Here is a 20,801-nt window from a genome sequence, read left to right on the forward strand (position 1 = left end):
AGGGAACCAGCTCAGGGCCACGAAGCTGCTTGGTCAGAAAAGAAACACAAACAGACTGCATGCACAAACTGACCTCTGCCCTCTCGATGATCAGCTCTCCCGAACGCAGCACGGTGAACTTGCCCGGTAGGCTGGGCACTGCTGTGCCATCTTTCTCCCAGTGAACCCTGGGATCAGGTACACCCTGAGCAGTGCAGGGCAGCAGTGCCTGAAAACCCTGCAAGACTGACAGCTCGGACTGACCAATGGGAATCATGGGCGGGACTAAAGAAAAAGGACCACATCAGTCATTACCACACAGCAAAACAGCATAGCAAAGTGTCACCTAGTGGCTCAGATATACATAACATGGGTATGATGGGTATGAATGTGTTTCTATAAGAGTTCACAAGTCTTAAGCAAAATGCAGCATGGGAAAGCAGCTCACCATGTATGAGCACTCTGATGTCATGGCTGGCTCCACCTGCAACGTTCTGGGCAGAGCAGGTGTAGGTGCCGGCATCGCTGCGCTGTGTGGAGGGCACATGTAGGGTCCCGTTGAAGAACAGATGAAGGTGTGTGCCTGCAACCAGGGGGCGGCGCTCCCGGTGCCACTGTATCTCAGGCTTGGGCTGGCCGTCAGCGGAGCAGACCAGGCTGAGCGGCTGGCCCAGCACAGCCGTATACTCCAGCCTGGGCACGGACAGGACCGGCGGCACTGTCACACCATGACACACAGTTAATGCAAGTCTTTATAAAGCCTCATCCTACACTATAACCCTGCACGATCTAACCTTACACTACATGGCATCCGTTCTGGCTGTGCTCTTTCACGTTAGGAATACCACTTTGTATCGGCATCCAAGCTGCAACTGTCCTGTTCTGTTAAAGAGGAGGCATCCGCATTAAATTAAGACACCTTGAAGGATGAGGCTCATCCTGCCAATGGCTGTACCCGCTGCATTCTGTGCCAGACACCGGTATGTACCAGCATCGCCCAACGTGACCCGCGAGAACCTCAGAGCCCCATTGGTCAGCACCGCCAGCCTGTGACCTGGAAATGAGTTCATTCTTGTGGAATATCAGTTCACAGCACTGATGGGTCAAACATGAAGACATTGCCTGTTATGCTTGACCTCATCAATCTCATTTACTTTCACAGTGTGGTTATAGAGCAGTGGTGCTCAAATCTGGCCCTTAAATTCAAGTCTGGCCTTGGATTTTGTAGTTCAGCTCACAGAACAGTTAATGCATCTGTTTGGCCACTTTGTGTTTCCCACCTGACTCCTGGGGGAAGAGAGCATGTCGGGCTTGGATCTCAAGGACTGTGATTTGAGTACCCGTTACAAAGTGAATGTCTTTAGCATCTGTTCAGACCTGTTGCTATAGGAACACCCTCTCGTTGCCAGGTGACTGTGGGCTTGGGGAAGCCATGGGCATTGCAAGGCAATAGTGCCCCTTGGTGGAGCACCACCTGCACCTCTTTAGCCATGGGACTGATCTCAGGAGGCTCTAGGGAACACACACAGACACACACGTGCACACACACGCACACACACACACACGCACATACACATGCATACGCACGCGCCACACACACACACACACACACACACGTACATACACACACACACACACACGTGCACACACACGCACACGCACACACACACGTGCACACACACACACACACACACGTGCACACACACGCACACACACACACACGCACATACACATGCATACGCACGCGCCCCACACACACACACACACACACGTACACACACACGTGCACACACACGCACACAGGCACGCACACACACACACACACACACACAAACGCACACACGCACGTACGCACGCACGCCCACACACACGCACACGTACACACATACACACACGCACATGCACACACGCACGTACGCACGCACGCCCACACACACGCACATGCACACACACATGTGCACAGACACGTACGCACGCACACACACACACGCACGCACACACACACACACACACACACACACAAAATCATGTGTAATCTCCTGTGAGAAAATCTAAAGGTGTAAAGGTGTACACCAGACAAGTGGCTGTGGTAGCTTACCATGCACAGAGAGGGTGATGTGTTTGTAAGCCACCCCGACCGGGTTGCGTGCGGTGCAGGTATATCTCCCAGCATGGCCAGGACTCGCAGCCGGAATCTCCAGCACACCTAAAATAGAAACAGCAACACCAACCTGAAACAGCACCCACTGAAATGTTAGGAGGTCACTAGAGGAGGTCATGGCCAGTACACTGTACCTGTGGGCAGGATCCTATAACTGCCCCCACGGGCACCCAACTGTGCGCCACTCCTGGTCCAGCTGACGGTGGGCTCTGGACGTCCTGTGGCATGACACGGCAACACCACAGGAGTCATCTTCTTGGCCGTAACAGTGGTGACATCATCTTCAATAGACGGAGGAACTGTATAAGGATGAAATCATTAATGTAAACACTAGTGAAATATAACTGTAAACATTCATGTAAAGACTTGTGCAATAAACTGTAAATATGACTGTAAACACTATGGAAATATAATGTAAACATTAAACACTAATGAAATAGAACTGTAAACATTAATGTAAACACCAGTGAAATAGAATCTCAAAAACAAAACACAAAGCATCAAAGACAAATGTTTCTTTCATGAATCACCCATGCAGAATGACTAAAAAAATTCTCAAAATCTTAACAACATTCACACAGAATTGGAGGATGAAGGCCAGCTATAACACACAAATGTCAGACAGGTACTCACATTCCTGTCTGTTTGGGGTTTCCACTAAATGCTCCTAAATGTAGTAGAGATTGACTCAGTGTTCCATAACTTTACCCTGTGCTGTATTTAAAAAATTTGCAGTGTGCTGTATTTGAATACATTTGCAGTGTGCTGTATTTGAGTACATTTGTGGTGTGCTGTATTTGAATAAATTTGCAGTGCGCTGTATTTGAGAACATTTGCAGTGCACTGTATTTAAATACATTTGCAGTGTGCTGTATTTGAATACATTTGCAGTGTGCTGTATTTGAGTACATTTGTGGTGTGCTGTATTTGAATAAATTTGCAGTGTGCTGTATTTGAGAACATTTGCAGTGCACTGTATTTAAATACATTTGCAGTGTGCTGTATTTAAATACATTTGCAGTGTGCTGTATTTGAGAACATTTGCAGTGTGCTGTATTTCAGTACATGTACACTGGGCTATATTTGAATGCATTTTTTTATTCTTTCAGCTTTAGGAAGTGGTTTCCTGTTCCTACATCAATCTCGCCATCATTCCTGGCTTCGTTTTGGTCTCGAGGTGTTTGTACCTTGAAGAATGACTTCGATCACCCTACGTTCCTCTCCCACCTCATTGGTCACTGTGCACTCAAAATAGCCCTCATCCTCATGAGATGCAGACACGATTACCAAAGAGCCAGAAGACATTATCCTTTATAAAGGAAAGCAAAGCAAAACAGATGCTTGGAATTACACATATGATATATCATTAAAGCAGCTGAAAATATGGACTACAAGCTTTTAAAGCTTAAAGCTTCAGTTAGTGTCCCTAAAAGCTTTAGTTAGCATCTCTAAACACTTCAGTTAGTTTCTCTAAATGCTTTAGTTAGTGTCTCTAAATGCTTTAGTTGGTGTCTCTAAATGCTTTAGTTAGTTTCTCTAAACGCTTTAGTTGGTGTCTCTAAATGCTTTAGTTAGCATCTCTAAATGCTTTAGTTAGCATTTCTAAATGCTTAAGTTAGCATCTCTAAACACTTTAGTTAGCATCTCTAAAAGCTTTAGTTAGCATCTCTAAACGCTTTAGTTTGTTTCTCTAAACGCTTTAGTTAACGTCTCTAAACACTTTAGTTAGCATCTCTAAATGCTTTAGTTAGCATTTCTAAATGCTTAAGTTAGCATCTCTAAACACTTTAGTTAGTTTCTCTAAACGCTTTAGTTGGTGTCTCTAAATGCTTTAGTTAGCATCTCTAAACGCTTTATTTAGCATTTCTATACACTTTAGTTAGCATCTCTAAACACTTTAGTTAGCATCTCTAAATGCTTTAGTTAGCATTTCTAAATGCTTAAGTTAGCATCTCTAAACACTTTAGTTAGCATCTCTAAAAGCTTTAGTTAGCATCTCTAAACGCTTTAGTTAGTTTCTCTAAACGCTTTAGTTAGTTTCTCTAAACGCTTTAGTTAGCATCTCTAAATGCTTTAGTTAGCATCTCTAAACGCTTTATTTAGCATTTCTATACACTTTAGTTAGCATCTCTAAACACTTTAGTTAGCATCTCTAAATGCTTTAGTTAGCATTTCTAAATGCTTAAGTTAGCATCTCTAAACACTTTAGTTAGCATCTCTAAAAGCTTTAGTTAGCATCTCTAAACGCTTTAGTTAGTTTCTCTAAACGCTTTAGTTAGTTTCTCTAAACGCTTTAGTTAGCATCTCTAAATGCTTTAGTTAGTTTCTCTAAACGCTTCAGTTAGTGTCCCTAAAAGCTTTAGTGTCTCTAAACACTTTAGTTAGTTTCTCTAAATGCTTTAGTTAGCATCTCTAAACACTTTAGTTAGCATCTCTAAACGCTTTAGTTAGTTTCTCTAAACGCTTTAGTGACTGTCTCTAAACGCTTTAGTTAGCATCTCTAAACACTTTATTTAGCATCTCTAAATGCTTTAGTTAGCATCTCTAAACACTTTAGTTAGCATCTCTAAATGCTTTAGTTAGCATCTCTAAACGCTTAAGTTAGCATCTCTAAACACTTTAGTTAGCATCTCTAAAAGCTTTAGTTAGCATCGCTAAACACTTTAGTTAGTGTCTCTAAACGCTTTAGTTAGCATCTCTAAATGCTTTAGTTAGCGTCTCTAAACGCTTTAGTTGGCATCTCTAAACACTTTAGTTAGCATCTCTAAATGCTTTAGTTGGTGTCTCTAAACGTTCTAAACACTTCAGTTAGTGTCTCTAAATGCTTTAGTTAACATCTCTAAATGCTTTAGTTAGCATCTCTAAATGCTTTATTTAGCATCTCTAAACACTTTAGTTAGTGTCTCTAAACACTTTAGTTACTCTAAATGCTTTAGTTGGTGTCTCTGAACACTTTAGTTGGTTTCTCTGAATGCTTTAGTTAGTGTCTCTAAATGCTTTAGTTTCTAAATGCTTTAGTTAGCATCTCTAAACACTTTAGTTAGTGTCTCTAAATGCTCTAAACACTTCAGTTAGTGTCCCTAAAAGCTTTAGTTAGCATCTCTAAATGCTTTAGTTAGTGTCTCTAAAAGCTTTAGTTAGTGTCTCTAAATGCTTTAGCTTTCTTTATTTAGCTTCCTCGTGAGATCCTTCTGATTGCTTGATGTATGGAAAACACAGGCAGAAAGAGCTCTTTCTTTGATTTGTTTCTAAATTATTTTAAAAGTATCACTACTCATTCGGGAATGAATAGGAATTCATTTTCAGCAAAGTCTTATATAGAGTGTGATATTGCTCATGGCTTACTGGGTCTTGAAAAAGTATTCATACCCCTTGAACTTTTCCACATTTTTTCATGATACACCTACAAACTTAAATGTATTTTATTGGGATTTTATGTGACAAACCAACACAAAGTAGCAAGTAACTGTGAAGTGAAAAAATGATACAGAGTTTTAAAAAATTTTAATAAATAAAAATCTGCCCACATGACTCAATACTTTGTGCGACCGCCTTTCGGAACAGCTGCAAGTCTTTTGGGGTATGTCTCGACCAGCTTTGCACATCTACAGGCCGAAAGTTTTGCCCATTCTTCTTTGCAAAATGGCTCAAGCTCAGTCAGATTGGGTGGAGAGCATCTGTGAACAGCAATTTTTAAGTCATGCCACAGATTCTTAATGGTATTTAGGTCTGGACTTTGACTGGGCCATTATAACACATGAATGTGCTTTGATCTAAACCATTCCATTGTAGCTCTGGCTGTATGTTTAGAGTCGTTGTCCTGCTGGAAGGTGAACCTCCGCCCCAGTCTCAAGTCTTTTGCAGCTCCATCCATCTTCCCATCAACTCTGACCAGCTTCCCTGTCCCTGCTGAAGAAAAGCATCCCCACAGCATGATGCTGCCATCACCATGTCTAAAGGTGGGGCTGTTGTTCAGGGTAATTTTCAGTGTTATCCACCACACATAGCGTTTTGCATTTAGGCCAAAAAGTTCAACTTTGGTCTCATCTGACCAGAGCACCTTCTTCCACATATTTGCTGTGTCCCCTATATGGTTTGTGGCAAACTGCAAATGAGACTTCTTATGGCTTTCTCCTTACCACTCTTCCATAAAGGCCAGATTTGTGGAGTACACGGCTAATAGTTGTCCAGTGGACATATTGTTCCACCTGAGATGTGGATCTCTGCAGCTCCTCCAGAGTGTCCATGGGCCTCTTGGCTGCTTCTCTAAGTAGTGCTCTCCTTGCCTGGGCTGGATGATGGATTTTGGATGATGGATTGAACAGTGCTCTGTGAGATGTTCATAGCTTGGGATATTTTTTATAGCCTAACCCTGCTTTACATTTCTCCACAACTTTATCCCTGACCTGTCTGGTGTGTTTCTTGGTTTTCATGATGCTTTGATCATGAATGTTCTCTAACAAACCTCTGAGGTCTTCACAAAACAGCTGTAGTTATACTGAGAATAAATTACACATAGGTGGACTCTATTTGCTAATTTGGTAACCTTTGAAGGCAATTGGTCACACTGGATGTTATTTAGCGGTATCAGAGTGCAAATGCATTTAAGTTTGTAGGTGTAACATGAAAAAATGTGGAAAAGTTCAAGGGGTATGATTACTTTTTCAAGGCCCTGTAAGTGAAGTGCAGTGTATTTGACCTGTGAGTTCCAGACTGCGTATTGAGGGGTGTGCCATTTCTCTTCCAGGTCACCTGGGGAGCAGGTATACCTGTACTCTCACAGCTCAGAACTGCTCGCAGACCCGTAGTCACGGTTACATTAAAGGGGCCAGGGCTAATTGAAGGCCCAACTGCAGGAACACAGAAGGTGAATGTTAAATGGTTTAAGAGCTAAAATAGTAATACAGAAGATAGCAATGTGTCTTAATACGCATTAACTACGGAGACAGTCGTCTGAAAGACAGTAAAACTGCTCTGTGACAATGTCATAAAGACATTTATTACATATACCAACTAGAACTGAAGAGTTTGCATTTATCCTTGCATGACAAGGTGCTTTCAAGACTTTTACAGAATAAACATGCATGCAGGTTTTTGAGTGGAGCCTACTGGCTAGTCTGGAGTGGCGTGTGTGGTACCATAGACGCGGAGCTCCATGCTGCGCTGGTCTGAGCCTGCCTCATTTGACACACTGCAGTAGTACCGGCCCGCGTCACTCAGCTGCACGGACTTTATCTGCACGGAACCCTCCGTCTGCAGGATGAACCTGTTTCAGGCGAAAGGGTTTCTAGATCATACTCCCAGATGTTTCTAAGGAAAACCCTGCCATTTGAACTTGGAACGCACCTGCCATTGTCGAGTGGAAATGGGCCTCCATCTTTCCTCCACAAAACCAGGGGGGTGCTCTCTCCCTCCACCTCACACGGTAGCAGCACGTTCTGACTAACGAGTGCCGTGATGATGGAATTGCCCTCTCGAATGACAGGGGGCGCTATGGGAGAGAAGCAGGGTTCAGGTGCATGTTTAGAGTTCCACAGCTACTGATCTAACGAGTATATCATCAGGCAGAGACAGTCATGGATGAAGGACTTAACTCAGGGTAATTTTATCTCCAAGAGTTACTCCTAGGTGAAGAATTTTCTAGGCACATACGTACAGAGGATCATGACAGAGAACTGAAGACTAGTACTGCCAGCCATATTGGACACCGTGCAGCTGTACAGACCACCGTCCTCCAGGTGCACGTCTTCAATCTCCAGATACTGACCGCCTGCAATGCTCTGAATGCCACCTCCCAGCTGAGAGGCAGAGAGAGTGAAGAACGCATAAAGAATAAAGCACACAGTGATGTGTGCAACTGGTTGTGGTTTTGGATTAAGGTTGGGGTGAACCCAAACATGCTCAGGTTAAGGTTAAAACACATGTCTTAGGGTCAGGGTTAGGGTCACAGTTACATTAAGGTTACAACACATGTCTCAGGGTTAGGGTCAGGGTAACATTAAGCATAGTTCCTTTGTACCTGTAACCTTTCTTCATCCTTGTACCACTGAATGTCTGGTACAGGGTCTCCGTCTGTCTGGCACTCCAGGGTCATGTGACCATTAAGAGGCACTGATACAGTTCTGACAGCACTGGAGCCAACCAGCATGGGTGGAACTAGAAGAGGGTGATAGCAGGACTGAGAATACCGCAAGGCAGAGAGGAACACACTGACCACACACTGACCACACACTGATCACACATACTGATCACACACTGACCACACACACTGATAACACACACTAATAACCCACTGTCATAACTGATCACACACTGTTTGCACACTTACGCTGGACACGCACCCAGTGGCTTCTGCTGTCCTCACCAGCTGGGCTACTGGCCAGACACGTATACAGGCCTCCATCTTCCACCTGTGATGATGGGGAAAACACACACACACAAACACACACATACACACAAACACACACGCACACACAAACACACACACACACAGACACACACATCGTCAGCAATAGAAGAATTTATGTTTCTTATAGACAAGAAAACTGAAATCATAACGCATTTTATTTCCCCAATGCCACACATTTCAAAATATTCAGTTGGTGAAGGGCTTGAGATTTGACTGGACTGTGAAAACATGACATGATACTATTGGTTAATATTTTTACCCAGCCTGCTTGGCCTTGGTGATGTAGCCCAAAATAAACATTTTAGATGTTTTAAGTCACTGCATTTTGATTAATGATTATGGAATCACAAACAGAACATGAACTATCAGGGTATTTTCAGGGTAGTCACGGTATTATAAATTTCAGCAAATTTCTCAAAAATATGTAATAATTTGAAGACCTGAACTTTGTTGATCCTGAGAAGTTGTCCACCTTGCTGTACTATGGCAGAGCTGTCCTCTAGGGGGCGCCCATCCTTCAGCCAGCTGAGAGTGGGAGGAGGGACTCCCTCAGCAGAGCATCCCAGCTCTAGGACGCCGTCCAGTGCCTTCAACAGCTCCTGCGTCGCCAAGGGGCCAAAGATCTTCGGAGGCTCTGGAAAGGAACAGAGAAATTTAATACAACACTTTCACTAGTAAATCTCACCCTCAATATCAAACATGGAATGATTTTAAAAGAAAGTTGACTTTGATGTTCTGTGAAAGAAGTCACTGGAAACTAACTTAGTCAGGGGTATTTTATGCCAAACACAGTGAGTTTGAAGTTCTTCAACAGAGCTCTCAGATACCTAACATATTAAAGTTCTTTAATGGGACTCTCAGGTACCCAAAACAGCGAGAATAAAGTTCTTTAACAGAGCTCTCTGGTAGTTAACACAGTGACTGGTCTCTGGTACCTAACACACTGAGGGTCTCTGGTACCTAACACACTGAGGGTCTCTGGTATCTAACACACTGAGGGTCTCTGGTACCTAACACACTGAGGGTCTCTGGTATCTAACACACTGAGGGTCTCTGGTACCTAACACACTGAGGGTCTCTGGTTACTAACACACTGAGGGGTCTCTGGTATCTAAGACACTGAGGGTCTCTGGTACCTAACACGGTGAGGTTGAAGGTTTTGGAGCTACTGCCAGCCTGGTTGCTGGCCACACAGCTGTAGAAGCCGGCATGTGTGGTCTCCACGTTGGACAGCTGGAATCGCATCTCCTGGTCATCCAGCAGCAGGTTGTGGTGGAGGGACAGTGGCTGGCCGTCCTTCAGCCAGACGAGGGTGGGAGGGGGGACGCCATGAGCCTCACATGTCAGTGTCACCATGGAGCCCTGAACCACTATCACATCCTCTATTGCCTCTGTGTGCTCCACTGTGGGTGGGGCTAGGGACAACAGGGAACCAATAAGAACCTGCGATTACTGGAGAGTAAAATGGTGCATATATGTCTAATATAAAGTACAACAAAGCGTAGGATTTAGAGGAAACGAGCCAGCAGATTAAACAAACACAGGAAACGAGTCAGCAGATTAAACAAACACAATAAATGAGTCAGCAGATTAAACAAACAAAGGAAACCACTCGGCAGACTAAACAAACAGAGGAAACAAGTCAGTGGATTAAACAAGGACAGAGGAAACGAGTCAGAAGATTAAACAAACAGAGAGGAAACGAGTCAGCAGAATAAACAAGGACAGAGGAAACGAGTCAGCAGATTAAACAAACCCAGGAAATGAGTCATCGGATTAAGCGAACACAGAGGAAACCACTCAGCAGATTAAACAAACACAGAGGAAACGAGTCAGCAGATTAAACAAGGACAGAGGAAGCGAGTCAGCAGTTTAAGATGCTTAATTGCTGAAATGAATGTGCTCTGGGTTGTAATGTTACCTTGAACCTGCAGGTGAAATTTACGCTCTGCCAAGCCAGCCTTACTACGGGCCACACACATATAAACCCCAGAGTCTGTCAGCTGCACTGGAGAGATCCTGCACACACACACACACAAACACACACACACAAATGACAATGTCTCTCCTGACAAATGCAGACAAAATAATGAGAATAATATGTGCATGTGTATAACTGACCTGAGAACAGTGTCTCTGGAGAGAAGCCGGGTCCGAGGGGTCAGGAGCAGAGGCTGACCGTCCCTCAGCCAGCTGATCTGAGGTTGGGGGGAGCCAGTAGCGTGACACTCTAGAGTGACCACACTGTGCAGAAGAGCGTGCACCTCCGGGGGGCCACTCTGCTCTGGTATAGATGGGGGGACTGTAAGGGCATAAGCACACGGATTCTGAATACTTATGAATATTACTGTAACTACTCCATAATATTACTATACTTATGAATATTACTGTAAATACTTCATAATATTACAATACTTATGAATATTACTAGAAATACTCCATAATATTACTATACTTATATTACTGTAAATACCCCATAATATTACTATACTTATGAATATTACTAAAAATACTCCATAATATTACTATACTTATGAATATTACTGTTAATACTCCATAATACTACTATACTTATATTACTGCAAATGCTCCATATTACTATACTTGTGAATATTACTAGAAATACTCCATATTACTATACTTATGAATATTACTGTAAATACTCCATAATATTACTATACTTATGAATATTACTATAAATATTTCCTATTGCTATACTTATGAATATTACTATAAATATTTTCTAGTATTACTATACTTATATTACTGTAAATATTTCCTAATATTACTATACTTATGAATGTTACTCTAAATACTCCATAATATTTCTATACTTATGAAAATGACTAAATGATATTCTCTAATATACTCTCTCTAATATTATTAATCTGACCGATATTACTGTTCTTACTGATATTACTGTAAATAGCCAGTAAATAAATGTACATACTCCCTAACAGCTGTACATACTGATATTTTAATACATACTAATATTTTGTACACACTGATATTAATGTACATACTATACATTTTACATTATATTATTGTAAATACTGTAATTACTGTACATTCTATTTCTGCAAATACTGTAATATTACTGTGCAATATATTACTGTAAATGCTGTATTATTAGTGTACATTATATTACTGTAAATATTGTAATATTTCTGTACGTTATATTATTGTATACACTAATATTTCTGTACATTATATTATTGTAAACACTGTATTACTATACATTATATTTCTGTAAATACTGTAATATTCATGTAAATTATATTACTGTAAATGTGCTCATATCCTCAATAAATACACATGGTGAGCAACAATAACAGGATGTTGAATTAAGAGAAAGTTCGAGCTCCACACCCAGGATGACCAGGGTGTAGGTCCTGCTGTCCTGCCCAGTGGGACTGCTGGCCGTGCAGGTGTAAGATCCTGCGTCTTCCTCCCGCAGGTGTAGGAGTGTCAACCTGCTGCCATCCACAGAGACACTGCCCCCCCACACACACACACACAAACACACACACACACACACACACACACACACACACACTCAAATAAGGCAAACAGAACCGCACACTACCGCAGAGCAAGACCGAAAGAACCAACAGCAGACAAACTGACCGTATGTTCTCATTGGTGGTGTCCAGTGACAAGCCATTCCTCAGCCAGGCCAGCTGAGGGGTGGGCGTGCCCACAGGCTGACACTCTAAAGTTAACTCCGCCCCCACACGGGCACTGACATCAGAAGGGTGACCGGAGTCCAAGATGGTCGGCGGCACTAATGGGCAGAGAAGAAGAGTGAAATGAATTCCAAATGAGAGACAGATGCTTCACTGTCATACAGACTGATCTGGGTTTACCCTGTACACTGGAGTCATACAGACTGATCTGGGTTTACCCTGTACACTGGAGTCATACAGACTGATTTGGGTTTACCCTGTACACTGGAGTCATACAGACTGATCTGGGTTTATCCTGTACACTGGAGTCATGCAGACTGATTTGGGTTTACCCTGTACACTGCACACATGCAGATTGATCTGGGTTTATCCTGTACACTGCACACACGCAGACTGATCTGGGTTTACCCTGTACACTGGACAGATGCAGACTGATCTGGGTTTACCCTGTACACTAGAGTCATACAGACTGATCTGGGTTTACCCTGGACAGATGCAGACTGATCTGGGTTTACCCTGTACACTAGAGTCATACAGACTGATCTGGGTTTATCCTGTACACTGCACACATGCAGACTGATCTGGGTTTTCTCTGTATACTGCACACATGCTGACTGATCTGGGTTTACCCTGTACACTGCACACATGCAGACTGATCTGGGTTTACCCTGTACACTGCACACATGCTGACTGATCTGGGTTTATCCTGTACACTGGAGTCATGCAGACTGATCTGGGTTTACCCTGTACACTGCACACATGCTGACTGATCTGGGTTTATCCTGTACACTGGAATCATACAGACTGATCTGGGTTTACCCTGTACACTGCACACATGCAGACTGATCTGGGTTTACCCTGTACACTGCACACATGCAAACTGATCTGGGTTTACCCTGTAAACTGCACACATGCAGACTGATCTGGGTTTACCCTGTACACTGCATACATGCAGACTGATCTGGGTTTACCCTGTACACTGCACACATGCAGACTGATCTGGGTTTACCCTGTACACTGCACACATTGAGACTGATCTGGGTTTACCCTGTACACTGCACACATTGAGACTGATCTGGGTTTACCCTGTACAGTGAGTGAAAAGTCCTTCTGGCTTCGCCCCTCGCTGTTCTCGGCTACACAGGTGTAGGTTCCAGCATGAGACATTTGCAGGGGTCCCAGCTCAAGCCTGTGACCCTGCACCTCCTCCTGACTCCGCCCAGTGCTCCCTGCACACACACAGTGTGGACAGTAACAGAATGTCAGTGGCCAGTAGACTGTCAGTACCCTACTACTGGTCTGTCAGTAACGCCAGTGTTGGACTGTCAGTACTCCACTACTGGTCTGTCAGTACCCCAGTCCTGGACACACACAAACTCTCTCTCACACACAAACACATCACTGTTTAGGATCCAGTGCCCATCCTCCAGCACCTTGGTGATGTCAGACCATGTGTACTGACCGATTGCAGTCCCGTCCTTCAGCCAGCTGATCTGGGGTGCAGGTATCCCAGTGGTGTCACACACCAGGCTGACGTGGGAGCCCAGTTTGTCTGAGAGGCTCTCATGAAGAGGTCCTTCCATTACGGGAGGCACTGAAGCATGTTACATAACACACACATACACACAACACACATATACATAAACTAATTTGTTTTCTTTACATGATGTCGATATGTTACAATAATAACACAAAAACAACACAATTTGCAGAAATGAACAAATGTGGTGAGTTTTGGCTGGTGACCTCACCATGAACCTTTAACCTGAAGGTGCGGTTCAACTGTCCAGCCGGGTTGGACACTTCGCAGGTATAAATGCCACCATCAGATACCTGCAGAGCAGAAAGCTTGGGTCAGTGAAAAACACTGCATATGTATACACTCTGTCTCTCTCTCTCTCACACACACACACACACACACACACACACGCAGTAAAGAAACCTGCTGTTGAGATGCTGATAAGGAAACTGTACAGGTGTGTGGAAGGTAAAAAAACACGGCTTCATCACCGAGTGGCCGCGCGACCCCTCATAAGTGTGGCAACGACCCCTTCACCTGTACTTGTACTATCCTCAGCTGCTGTGGTCCTATCTGCAGGCCCGACCCATCTGAAAGCTGCAGACCGTTACGGTACCATGTGACCTCAGGCTCAGGGACACCTCCAGCCTCGCAGCGGAAGGTAACTGACGACCCCACCTGTGAGCTCATGACCTCTGACTCTGTGTCACGCTGGGCAAGTAGGGTTGGTGGGACTAGAACAGAGAGATACAGGATGTACAGGTGATACAGGTGCAGTGAAGCCACTAGTCACATACTTGGTGCAGTAGTGTGTGTGTAATTGCAAAAGTGAACTTTACTTTTAATAAAAAGGTGGTACTGTGGTACTGTGGTAAAGATCTTCATAGTTATTACTTTAGAAATGGTCACATAAAAAGAAAAATGAGGGATAATCAAGTCTGAAAAGTGTCAGAGATGCCAAGCTTTCTAACCGTGGACAGCAAGTAGAATGCTCTTCTGATCCTGACCGGCAGAGCTGGTGGCCGTGCAAACATACTGGCCTGTGTCCTGCTGGGTCACCCTGGGTAACTGCAGCATCTGACCACCTGCGAATATCACAGTCACATCACGCTTGACCGCAGCTCCCTGTCACATGACATGGGGACTGTGTGTTAGATCTCCATGGGCTACCTGCAAGGATGTGGATGCCTGCAGTGAAGTGCAGAGCTTGGCCGTCTCTGGTCCAGATGATGTCAGGGGCTGGAGATGCTTGCACATCACACAGAAGAGAGACCATGTGACCCTCTACAACGCTCACTTCCTCTTCCCGCTGACCCACAATCCTCGGCGGCACTAAGAGACAAGCAAGCACAAAGCAGTAAAGATACATGATACCATGAGAGGACAGTTAACTACAGAATCTAATTATATCATAAGCAGATACAGACGCAGCCCTCAGCCATTAAACAGGATATTTTACCAAACATCCTAAACATACATATCTTCCTGGAATTAAAAAATGTAAATGTTTTAAATGAGTAGATCAAATGACGCGCTACCTTGCACAGACAGACTGTAAAGTTTCTGCACTGCTCCAATCTTGTTTTCTGCGACGCAGAGATAGCCTGCCATGTCTGATACCTGAATGTCCATGATCTAAACATAGTTATGTACGTGCACACACACACACACCACACGCACGCACGCGCACACACACACACGCACACACACACACACACACACACACACACACACACACACACACACACACACACCACATGCACACGCACATGCACACACACCACATGCAAACGCACACACAACACACGCACGCACACGCACATCAGCAACATGCATGCACAAACATACACACATCCAAAAAAATCCATACATATGCATACACACACAGACGCACACACAGAAACACATAAGATTTCAGAGTCTTCACTCTTAGTTGCTGAACACACCATATGTAATAGCAAATTCCCATTCTGCTGTTGGCCAGAGGGAGTGCAGCCATGGTGTCTCACCTGCAGGACTTTACCCTCCTCCTGGATGTGGTGGCGTGCGTTGCTTTGGAGGGGCAGGCCATCCCTAAACCAGGATATGGAGGGTGGAGGCACCCCCGTGGTGTCACAGCGCAGCCTGACGCTCGAGTTCACCACAGCAGACACCTCCACCAGAAACTCCTCAGACTGGTCCGCCATCACAGGAGGTACTGTGTCAGAAACAAGGCATGAGCAGTAAGAACAACCAAGCAACATCGACTCAGCTCAGTCATGAATCAGACATGAGTCAGACACGAATCAGACATGAGTCAGACACAGGTCAGTCACGAGATAGTGAAAGGGCACCTGTGAAGCAGAGACACCAGAACAGAATGAAGTGGAGTCACAGTATAGTGAGGTGGAGTCAGAGCAGAGTGAGGTTGAGTCACAGTAGCTGTGAGGCTTACCAAGCACTTCCAGGTCAAAGTGCATGCGATCTTCCCCTGCCTCATTCACTGCCTCGCACGTGTATTTCCCAGCATCCTCCAGGCCAACATGGGGGAGCTGCAGGACTTGGCCCCCTTAAAGAAAGATGTCACACGTGACCATGATTCCTGAATGCAGCGTTCTCACTGTGCTAACATGGAGGAGAGCCAAGCTCAATGCATCTGGCCTTAAAAGACAACATCAACAGAAAAGTTCCAGCTCATATTGAACTAGTCCTTGTCCTCTGTTGTCTCCAAACAGCGATTTTCCTCTAGGTCACCTGCGAGAAGCATGGCTCCGCGTGTAGTGCTCAGCGGCCGGCCGTCATGGTACCAGCTCAGGTGCGGTGGAGGGATAGCGTTGCTCTCACAGGACAGACTGATGGAGCTCCCCAACACCACCTCCCGTCTCTCAGACTCCCCTCCATCTCTCTCTCTCCTCTCCTCACCCTCCTCCCTCTCCCCGACTGCCCACCCGGACGTGCCGAGACTCACTCGATGAAGGACAGGAGGGACTGAGGAAGAAGAGGCAGACAGGACAGACAGACAGGAGCTGCTTTACACACCCCTCTGACACACATGGAGTGTGTGTAGGTGCGTGAGTCTGGAGTTTACCTTGGACGATGACGTGGAAGTCCCGCGTGTCCTCTCCAGCGGAGTTGGACGATATGCAGGAGTAGTGCCCCTCATGCGAGCGAGACGCATTCTCAATGTGCAGCAGGTGCGAGGCCACACGCACGCCTGCAGGGGGCACCCTCCCCAACAGCTGCACATCCCAGAGGGAGGGAATCAGATACCACATACTGAAAACCTAACCTCATGACCACACACACACACACCTATACACACTAATCATACACACACAACTCTCTCTCTCACATACACACACACACACCGATACACACCAACACACACACACAACCCTCCTACACACACACACACCTATACACACTAACAACACACACACAACCCTCTCACTCACACCCCACCCACACCTATACACACCAATCATACATATACAGCTCTCCCAGACACACATACGCCACACCCAGACACACAAACAGATACACACAAACCCATACCTGTCCATCTCTGAACCACTGAGTGGTGGGTTCTGGGTGTCCATTGGCCAGGCAGGACAACGTCGCAGTGCCGTTCACGCGTACTTTCTGTTGTCTCCTGCCAGCACCGAGCGATGTAGAGGTTCCCTCAATCTGTGGAGGAACTGAGCACACACCCTCACAAACCCTGCATTGCTACGATGAGCCCAGCACCAAGCCTGAGCTCACATTAAACTTCACCTCTCGGACTACCTTACCCAGAATGCTGAGCGTGTAGTGCGAATGCGCTGTCCCGGCCGGATTCTTGGCCCGACATGTGTAAGTGCCGGCGTCCTCTGTGCGCACGGCCCCCAAACGCAACATGCGTCCCCCCTGGACGTACATCAGCAGACTGCTGGACACAAGGGGTTGGCTGTCCTTCAGCCAGGTGAGGCTGGGTGGGGGACTCCCCTCCACGTCACACGGAAGGACCGCCGTCTCGCCCAGGACTGCCGTCAGCTCAGAGCCACCAGCGCCATTGCGGATGGCCGGGGGTACTGTGGAGCGGACAGACAGGGACTGCAGATCATGGAGGACAGCTGCAATTACCCAGCAGCACCTCTGTGGCTCTCAACTAACCCCACAACACAGTCACTGCGGAATTAACTGGATTTGATGGATTCAGATTAAGATTGGCAGACTCGTCAAGCCTTCCTTTGCAGTCTGTCCCACGTCCCGTATGCAGTGAAACAAGGCTCATGTGTTGGGTTAGGACATGCAGTAGTGCGGCAGAGTAGAGGACGGTTACCCTGGACGACCAACCGGAAGAGGCGCGTCTGTGTGCCGGCGCTGTTGCTGGCTGTGCACTGGTACACACCCTGGTCCCTTGGCCTCACTGACTTTATCCTTAGCACCTGGCCCTGCTCCAGGAACTCCACATGGGGGTCGCCATGATGGGACAGCACCCTGGGGGTGGAGGTCGTGGGGGCAAGAGAGATGGAGAGATTCAGGGACAGAGAGAGAGAGAAGGAAAGCAGAATGAATGAGTGGAGAGAGAGACAATGTGAATGAACACTTATTGTTGAGTGCTGACAGAACAGTATGTGTGTGTGTGTGTGTGTGCTTGTGTGTGTGTGGGGGGGGAGTTTGTGTGTATATGTGTCTGTGTGTGAGTATGGGTTTCTGTGTGTGTGTGTGGGGGGGGAGTTTGTGTGTTGTGTGTATATGTGTCTGTGTGTGAGTATGGGTTTCTGTGTGTGTGTGTGTGTGTGTGTGTGTATGTGTGTGTGTGTGTGTGTGTGTGTGTGTGTGTGTGTGATTTTCACTCACTCCCCATCGTGACTCCACTCTATGGTGGGTGCAGGCCTCCCACTAACACGACACTGCAGCTCCACCTCCTGTTCTGCCACCACAGTGATCTCCTGCACTCCAGACATGCCGGAGATTACAGGAGGAGCTACACACACACACACACACACACACACACACACACACACACACACACACACACACATACACACACAAACACACGCACTCATGCACACACAAACACGCATATGTACACACACACACACACACAGACACACATACACACACACATACACACACACACGTACTCATGCGCACACACACACACACGCACACACGCACACACACACACACACACACACACACACACACAGAAGGTGAAATAAGGATATGAGTGTAACAGAATGAACTCATCAGTCATTCTGAGCTGGTCCACCATTGAGTAGCGTACCCTGGACCACCACTGAGAAGGTCCTGCTCGTCCGGCCTGCAGAGTTGACGGCAGTGCACGAGTAGACGCCTGCATGCTCGCTCTGCACCCGGGCAACATGCAGCTGCCTGCTCCCGCCGTACAGGTACACGCCAGGGGAGGCCTGAACCTACAGCCCACACACAGCAAGCGAACTCACCAATCAGCACAGCGTGCGTGTGTGTGTGTGTGTGTGTGCGTGCATGCGTGCGTGCATATGTGTATGTGTGTGTGTGTGTGTGTGTGTGTGTGCGTGCATGCGTGCGTGCATATGTGTATGTGTGCGTGTGTGTGTGTGTACATGTGTATGTGCACGTGTGCATGAATATGTGCATGTGCACTTGTTTGTGCATGTGCATATGTGTGTGTGTGTGTGTGGTGGGCAGTAAACTGTTTCACCAGAACACCAAACTCCAATAAGCATTTTTTAATAAAGGACTTTTCAAATGTATTTTGCATTTCTAGGTATCAGCATTTATTCCTGTATTCTACAGTGTTCTAGTTCATTGGTATGTTGGACTCTAACCTACTGTACTGCTAGGATGTATTCTATGAGGAAATGACAAAGCACTTTTGTAAGTCGCTCTGGATAAGTGTCTGATAAACGTGGTAAATGTAAACGTAAACGTAAAACATAAGCATAAAACATAGATCTCCAGGTGGGGTAGACCTATGGGGTAGATCTACAGGAGGGTAGACCTACAGGCAAGACTTACAGATAGGGTTGACCTATGGGGTACACCTACAGGTGGGGCAGACCTACAGGGTCGACCTACAGGTGGGGTAGACCTGCAGGTGGGGTAGACCTACAGGCTTGTCGTCTTTAGTCCAGGAGATGGAGGGATTGGGGTGTCCTTGGGCATGGCAACCCAGGGTGAGGGGCTGTTCCACAGTGACTGTCAGGGTTCCAGACTGGCCGTCTGCCGAGATCTCTGGAGGAACTGCAAGCAGAAACAGCAGAATTCCCTCCTCTGTCCACAGTGTTGGCGGTTCTCCAATGGGCCACTGTACCACTGTAGAGTGTAGTGTGATGGAGACTGTCCTCCCCTGGAGGAGAGGACGGTGTGATGGAGACTGTCACTCCCTGGGGAGAGGGTAGTGTGATGGAGACTATCCCCCTTAAGGAGGGGACAGTGTGATGGAGGGGACAGTGTGATGGAGACTGTCCCCCCCTGATGGAGAGGACAGTGTGATAGTGACAACTGGTCAGGTGGTCAGAGGACACATTTGTCAGACCTGTGTTTAGTTTCTGCTTTTTCTATCTCACCACTGACTTTCAGCCGTGTTGTTTTCTCCGTGGAGCCCGCCTCATTGGTGGCTACACACTTGTAATCTCCACTGTGACTGGCAGATGCTGAACCAATCAACAGAGAGCCGTTCTGGAACTGAGACACGCCATGTTCTGATTGGCCCATATGGACCTCCAATCCACCCTTAAACCAGTGGACACGAGGAGGAGGGGATCCTGTAGGGAGTGAGAAAGGTTAAAGGTTAAATGAACTGATGCTGATAAAAATAAAAAACACATTTCCTCCAGTACCTGTGGAAATAAAGTAGCAGTTTGGCTGAGGCTTATAACAGACCTTCAGCTATAACAGAGCTTCAGTTATAACAGAGCTTCAGCTATAACGGAGCTTCAGTTTTATAACAGAGCTTCAGTTACAACAGCTTCAGTTTTATAACAGAGCTTCAATTTTATAACAGAGCTTCAGTTATAACAGCTTCAGTTTTATAACAGAGCTTCAATTTTATAACAGAGCTTCAGTTATAACAGCTTG

The 20,801-nt window shown here is 45.9% G+C and overlaps 1 protein-coding gene across 1 annotated transcript in view; it reads right to left on the reverse strand.

Moving 5' to 3' along the window:
* Positions 1-20,801, reverse strand: part of hmcn2 (hemicentin 2) — a 57,770-nt gene that overhangs the window by 10,311 nt on the left and 26,658 nt on the right. The window contains exons 26-62 of the mRNA XM_035536166.1: positions 20,291-20,488; positions 19,834-19,964; positions 19,006-19,153; positions 18,576-18,702; positions 18,055-18,212; positions 17,525-17,803; positions 17,289-17,431; positions 16,822-16,972; positions 16,488-16,721; positions 16,189-16,302; positions 15,764-15,951; positions 15,293-15,389; positions 14,925-15,086; positions 14,726-14,839; positions 14,292-14,488; positions 13,987-14,068; positions 13,698-13,829; positions 13,321-13,464; positions 12,177-12,333; positions 11,919-12,043; positions 10,671-10,851; positions 10,471-10,568; positions 9,686-9,964; positions 8,990-9,183; positions 8,469-8,550; positions 8,160-8,296; positions 7,797-7,938; positions 7,487-7,631; positions 7,279-7,406; positions 6,840-6,990; positions 3,328-3,449; positions 2,275-2,439; positions 2,078-2,185; positions 1,357-1,491; positions 899-1,033; positions 428-697; positions 74-264 (exon numbers count right to left, since the gene is read on the reverse strand). Coding sequence (XP_035392059.1) covers positions 74-264; positions 428-697; positions 899-1,033; positions 1,357-1,491; positions 2,078-2,185; positions 2,275-2,439; positions 3,328-3,449; positions 6,840-6,990; positions 7,279-7,406; positions 7,487-7,631; positions 7,797-7,938; positions 8,160-8,296; positions 8,469-8,550; positions 8,990-9,183; positions 9,686-9,964; positions 10,471-10,568; positions 10,671-10,851; positions 11,919-12,043; positions 12,177-12,333; positions 13,321-13,464; positions 13,698-13,829; positions 13,987-14,068; positions 14,292-14,488; positions 14,726-14,839; positions 14,925-15,086; positions 15,293-15,389; positions 15,764-15,951; positions 16,189-16,302; positions 16,488-16,721; positions 16,822-16,972; positions 17,289-17,431; positions 17,525-17,803; positions 18,055-18,212; positions 18,576-18,702; positions 19,006-19,153; positions 19,834-19,964; positions 20,291-20,488 — 5,744 coding nt within the window. The remainder of the gene's footprint in view (positions 1-73; positions 265-427; positions 698-898; positions 1,034-1,356; positions 1,492-2,077; positions 2,186-2,274; positions 2,440-3,327; positions 3,450-6,839; positions 6,991-7,278; positions 7,407-7,486; positions 7,632-7,796; positions 7,939-8,159; positions 8,297-8,468; positions 8,551-8,989; positions 9,184-9,685; positions 9,965-10,470; positions 10,569-10,670; positions 10,852-11,918; positions 12,044-12,176; positions 12,334-13,320; positions 13,465-13,697; positions 13,830-13,986; positions 14,069-14,291; positions 14,489-14,725; positions 14,840-14,924; positions 15,087-15,292; positions 15,390-15,763; positions 15,952-16,188; positions 16,303-16,487; positions 16,722-16,821; positions 16,973-17,288; positions 17,432-17,524; positions 17,804-18,054; positions 18,213-18,575; positions 18,703-19,005; positions 19,154-19,833; positions 19,965-20,290; positions 20,489-20,801) is intronic.

Source organism: Electrophorus electricus, chromosome 18, assembly GCF_013358815.1.
Source record: "Electrophorus electricus isolate fEleEle1 chromosome 18, fEleEle1.pri, whole genome shotgun sequence".
NCBI lineage: Eukaryota > Metazoa > Chordata > Actinopteri > Gymnotiformes > Gymnotidae > Electrophorus > Electrophorus electricus.